Source organism: Oncorhynchus mykiss, chromosome 9, assembly GCF_013265735.2.
Source record: "Oncorhynchus mykiss isolate Arlee chromosome 9, USDA_OmykA_1.1, whole genome shotgun sequence".
Lineage (NCBI taxonomy): Eukaryota > Metazoa > Chordata > Actinopteri > Salmoniformes > Salmonidae > Oncorhynchus > Oncorhynchus mykiss.
The window spans coordinates 34797246-34803245 of NC_048573.1; the positions used below are offsets into that span (position 1 = coordinate 34797246).

The window sequence follows — 6000 nt, forward strand, 5'->3', positions numbered from 1 at the left end:
GACTTACAGCTGTAATCGCAGCAAAAGGTGGCGCTACAAAGTATTAACTTAAGGGGGCTGAATAATTTTGCACGCCCAATTTTTCAGTTTTTGATTTGTTAAAAAAGTTTGAAATATCCAATAAATGTCGTTCCACTTCATGATTGTGTCCCACTTGTTGTTGATTCTTCACAAAAAAATACAGTTTTATATCTTTATGTTTGAAGCCTGAAATGTGGCAAAAGGTCGCAAAGTTCAAGGCGGCCGAATACTTTCGCAAGGCACTGTATTTCAAGATATCAAGACATAATATCACATAAACGGCTAATGAATACAGATAGGCCTATTAGGAAAACAACCCACGACATAGAACATTGTAATAACTGAGAGCTGGATAACTATGTGGACGTGACCAGAGCGCACTCTAAATCAGTCCACAAAAAACCTGCTGTAATAGGCCTACAGGCTGGCGATTCAATGTTACTTAGCTCCTAACCCAACCATGTTTGAATTTGTAGTGTTTTTATTTATTGGGGATCCCCATTAGCTGCTGCCAAGGCAGCTACTCTTCCTGGGGTCCAAACACAATAAGGCACTTCCATTACACATAAAACAGAATATAAAACAGTACATCATATAACATTATTACAGCACTACATATCTACAATACAACATGTATAATACCACCATACAACAATATTAAAATGTACGTGTGTGTGTGCTAGCACTTGTATGCCTGTGTGTCTGTACATTTGTGTGTTCTCTTCACAGTCCCCGCTGTTCCATAAGGTGTATTTTTACCTGATTTTTAAATCTGATTCTACTGCTTGCATCAGTTACCTGATGTGAAGTAGAGTTCTATGTAGTAATGGCTCTATGTAGTACTGTGTGCCTCCCGCAGTCTGTTCTGGACTTGGGGACTGTGAAGAGACCTCTGGTGGCATATCTTGTGGGGTATGACTGGGTTTTCGAGCTGTGTGCTAGTAGTTTAAACAGACAGTTTGGTACATTCAGCTTGTCAAAACACTTCTTACAAAAACAAGTAGTGATGAAGTCAATCTCACTTCCACTTTGAGCCATGAGAGACTGACACGCATGTCATTAATATTAGCTCTCCGTGTACTTTTAAGGGCCAGCCATGCTGCCCTGTTCTGAGCCAACTGTAATTTTGTAAGTCCCTCTTTGTGGCACCTGACCACACTACCGAACAGTGGTCCAGGTGCAACAAAACTTGGGCCTGTAGGACCTGCCTTGTTGATAGTGTTGTTAAGAAGGCAGAGCAGTGCTTTATTATGGACACACTTCTCCACATTTTAGCTACTGTTGATGTGTGATAATGGTGCCAGAGGGGCTAGCTGCCATTTTACGGGCTCCCAACCAGCTGTACTTTTAGTTTATTTAGTAAATATTTCTAACTCTATTTCTTGAACTTCATGGTTGGTTAAGGGCTTGTAGTAAGCATTTCACGGTAAGGTCTACACCTGTTTTATTTGGCACGTGACAAATTAAATGTTATTAGATTTGATCAATATACTTTAACCATGACAGTTTACAATCCAGGGTTACTCCAAGCAATTTAGTCACCTAAACTTGCTCAATTTCCACATTATTCATTACAATATTTAGTTGCGGTTTAGGGTTGAGTTTGAGTTTATTTATTATTTTTAAAGGGACAGTGCACATTAATCAACGTTTCAGTAAAAGTGCTGGTTTTAGCCAGCCGGCTAATTTTCAACCGCAGTCCCTGGGCAGGTTATTAAAAACAATTACAATATAGACAATAGCAGCATAGAACAAGCAAGACATAGCAACATAGGACAAGCAAGACATAGCATACAGACAGAGCAACATAGGACAAGCATTACGTAGCATACAGACAGAGCAACATAAAACAAAAAGCAGCAAGACAAAATTCATAAAAGCAACAAAGTGTTTCCACACCTCACAAGCTACAGACAACATGGAAAGCGGCAACACACAGCTAGGGACCATGTTCACAAATCTGATTGACCTTTAGCCATGTCTTCAAGCATTTTGTGAAAGTGTGATATGTGGTGCAGTTATGTGTGTCTGATGGCAGTGTATTCCAGACATGGGAAGCTCTCACAGAGAATGCAGATTTACTAAAGGTGCTTTTCCTTAGGGGAACTATACAGTCACCTCTCATGGCAGACCTTGTGGATCTGCTGCCATATGTCTGGGTTTTCTGTTTAACAAAAATATTGAGTGGAGGGGGAGCCAGGCCATTAAGGATCTTGAATACAAGACATGCGTCGGTGTATTGCACAAGATTTTCCCAACTCAAGAGCTCATGCTTTCTAAGAATGTGACAATGATGATGGCTATTGGGCTTCCTATCAAGCACTTTGAGAGCCTGTTTGTAGACAGACTGAATAGGTTTTAATGTTGTACAGCAAGCTTGGGCCCAACTAGTCAAGCAGTATGTTAAGTGGGGGAGTATCATAGATTTGAAGTACAGTTTTGCTACTTCTGTAGTCAAACAATTTCGTATAAATCGGAAATTAGCTAGGTTGAATTTGGTTATTTGAATTACCTTTTTCACATGCTTTTTAAAAGAGAGGTTGGAATCAAGTATGATGCCAAGGTACTTAAAATCGGATACCACCTGGAGCTTCTCCCCTGACACATAGACATCTGGCTCAGTAGCATCTGTTGCCCTCTTTGTGAAGAACATGCAAACAGTTTTTTTCACATTGAGATGCAAACACGAGTCACTGAGCCACTTTGTAACCTGGACCATTACAGTAGTGAGTTCTTGTGCAGCTTGTTGTTTGCTCTTTGCATTCACATATATCACTTTATCATCTGCATACATTTGAACTTCAGACCCAGTACAGACAGAAGGCAGATCATTAATGTACAGGCTGAACAGGAGGGGCCCAAGTATTGACCCTTGGGGCACGCCCACATCATAGCTACGAGTGGGCGACAGCTCATTGCTCACTCTGACACACTGAGTTCTGCCTTCAAAGTATGATTTCATCCATCTCAAGGCATCAGGGGAAAAGTTGAACTTGGACAATTTTGTGATGAGAATCTCATGGTTAACAGTATCAAAAGCCTTCCTTAGGTCCAGAAACACAGCCCCAACAGCACCCCCTTTGTCCATCTTGGACTTCACATTTTCCAGAAGAAAGCAGTTGGCCGTTTCTGTGGAGTGTTTCACTCTGAAGCCAAACTGCATGGAGTGTAATGTGAAGGGGCTGTTGTTGAGGTGGGCAATCAGTTGTTCTGCTACACACTTTTCAACAACCTTTGACACCACAGGTAGTATACTAATGGGCCTGTAGTTACTCACGTCAGCAGGGTCACCTGATTTAAAGATGGCCGTTATTATGGCCGACTTCCATACCCTTGGAAACACACCGAGACCAATAGATGTGTTGGTGACCTTAGTAATGGGGCCAATGAGTGACTCTTTGTAGTTTTTAAGAAAGGTAGAGTCCATCCCAAACACATCTTTGGCTTTAGAGTTCTTTAGTGAGCTAATCACCTTGTTCACCTTTGACTCAGAAACCTCCCTTATGATGAAGACAGGTTGAGTGTCATTCACTAGCACTGAGCCCAAGAAACAAGTGGAGGGGTTCTGTGTCAGTGCCCTGACAGAGTCAATAAAGTAGGAATTGAAGGCTATTGCTATTTCGACTGCATCCTGTGTTAGATTGTTATTCACCATGATTTCTAGTCTTTTTGCAGTGTTACTATGGTCTTTCCCTGTTAACTTTTTTAGATTCTCCCATATCAATTTAGAATTTCCCTTTGCTTCACCAATTATGTTAATAAAAAAGTTTGCCTTGGCCTGTCTGATTTCTTTCATCACCGTATTTCTCAACATGGTAAACCTACGTCTGTCATGCTCTAATTTAGATTTTAGGGCTATTTTTAGAGCATAATCTCGTTCTTTCATCAATTTCCAGATTTCTCCATTTAGCCAAGGAAGAGTGCTCTTTTGGCCAGGTTTGGATTTGATTTTCTTTAGGAAGCCATTTATTGTAGTCTGGATTGTGGATAGAAAAACCTGACTATCAGCTTCCACGTCTGTATAGGACAAGAGATCATTCCAGTTTATTCCCTTAATTGCTTTTTCAAAATAGTTTAATTCACTCTTAGGTATTCTGAGTTGATCCGGCTTTCTAACAGTAGAGAGGTTAAACCTGCTCTTAGACAGCTTTCTGGCTATAAGTGTCAGATTATGATCAGACAGCCCAGTAACCATATTGAATGATTTAGTCACTCTCTCTGGTTTATTACTGAACACCAAATCAATCTGTGTTTTAGAGCAACAAGTCACCCTGGTTGGCCCTTTAACTAGCTGTGTAAGGTCAAAGGTATTAGTGATCCGTTTGAGGGTTTTCCTACAACACTTGTCTTCATAATTTATGTTAAAATCTCCCATTAAGATGACCTCTTTCCCAAAATCACATTCCCTAAGCATGGTATTAAACTGATCAAAAAACACACTTTTGGTGGAAGGTGGCCTATACATTCCAATGAGGGTAAAAGACATTTGGGGAGACAGTGTAACGTTCAGGCCGATACATTCTAGTTCATTATCACATGACCACTCAAATGTTTACATCGGATATGTTCTTTAATGTAAATCATCACACCCCCTCCTCTTCCTTCAATCCTGTCTCTCCTGAAAATATTGTAGCCAGGCACAATCAAAGCAGCATATGGAGAGTGTTTATGGAGCCATGTCTCTGAGAGGCAGAGAAAGTCAAGGTTGGAGTCTGTGAGTAGATGTTGAATTTGATCACTTTTTGGAATGACACTACGAATGTTCAAGTGCCCCCCTAGTAGTCCCTTGGGCTTAGCTCGTGGGTCCCAGATGACTCGAGAGTGATTGACACATTGAAAAAAGTTAAATTTTCTGTGTTTTCTGACGGCTGGGTTTAGGCCGTTTTGATTAGGGGCAGTTCGGTAGCGCAATTAACAATCACTCCCGCCTGCACTGGATGCGGGGAACTAATTAAAATAGCTTGCGTACCAGAAACAGAGTCAGGGATCGCATATAGCGACTCTGGTATGTTTGAAGAGTCAAAATATATCCTGGAGCCGGGTGAGTCGAGAGAAACCATAGGACCATAGCACTCACCCACCTCCACAGCGGCGACGACCAGTGGACGAGGCCATCCACCGCTCTCCACTCCGGTGCGTATCACTGGCTCGGTGATATTGGGCCCAGGATTGAGTTGTACATCCCCGGAGAGCAGGAGGGTAGTGAACAGGTAGTTTAACAGTTTCCGATAAATGTTGGACTTGTGTTTGTTACGCCTAAGCGGTTCAGTAGAATAAGGAGCGAGGTAGACTTGGCCATTATTCAGAACATTATGGTATGCTGTGTACTGTCCGCTCCCGTGGAACGGTGAACCAATGTGTTTGGTGTTGATATTCTCCGGTAGTAGACTGATTGTGTCATCCCAGCAAGGACGCACTGAGATTATCAGTAGAGCAGCCACATAACTGACAATCATGGCAGAGTACTGGAGATAAAACACATAATTGCGCTTTAACTCTTTGCATGAGTTACTTAGCTGGGATCGGCGGTTTAGATAAAATTACAGCATTCGAATGAGAAGCGGCACCTGCCGCACCACCCTGTCTCCCGCCCGCCAGTTTAGTGAATGATTTGTCCCAAATACAATGCTTTAAGTTTTAGAAATATTTAGGACTAACTTATTGTTTACTACCCACTCTGAAACTAACTGCAGCTCTTTGTCGAGTGTTGCAGTCAATTCAGTCGCTGGAGTAGCTGACGTGTATCGTGTTGAGTCATCCGCATACATAGTAAAGATTGAAAAGAGTAAGGGGTCTAAACAGCTGCACTGGGTAATTCCTGATTCTAAGTGGAATATATTTGATTAGCTTCCATTAAAGAACAGCCTCAGTGTTCTGTTAGACTATTAACTCTTTATCCACATTATAGGTGTTAAGCCTTAACGCATACGTTTTTCCAGCAATTCACTATTACCGATAATGTCAAAATCGGCACTAAAG

The 6000-nt window shown here is 41.5% G+C and overlaps 1 protein-coding gene across 1 annotated transcript in view; it reads right to left on the reverse strand.

Annotated features, from left to right (window-relative positions):
* Positions 1 to 5589, reverse strand: part of LOC110531962 (renin) — a 73501-nt gene extending 67912 nt beyond the window's left edge. The window contains exon 1 of the mRNA XM_036987860.1: positions 5099 to 5589. Coding sequence (XP_036843755.1) covers positions 5099 to 5136 — 38 coding nt within the window. The 5' untranslated portion in view covers positions 5137 to 5589. The remainder of the gene's footprint in view (positions 1 to 5098) is intronic.
* Positions 5590 to 6000: the final 411 nt, after the last annotated feature.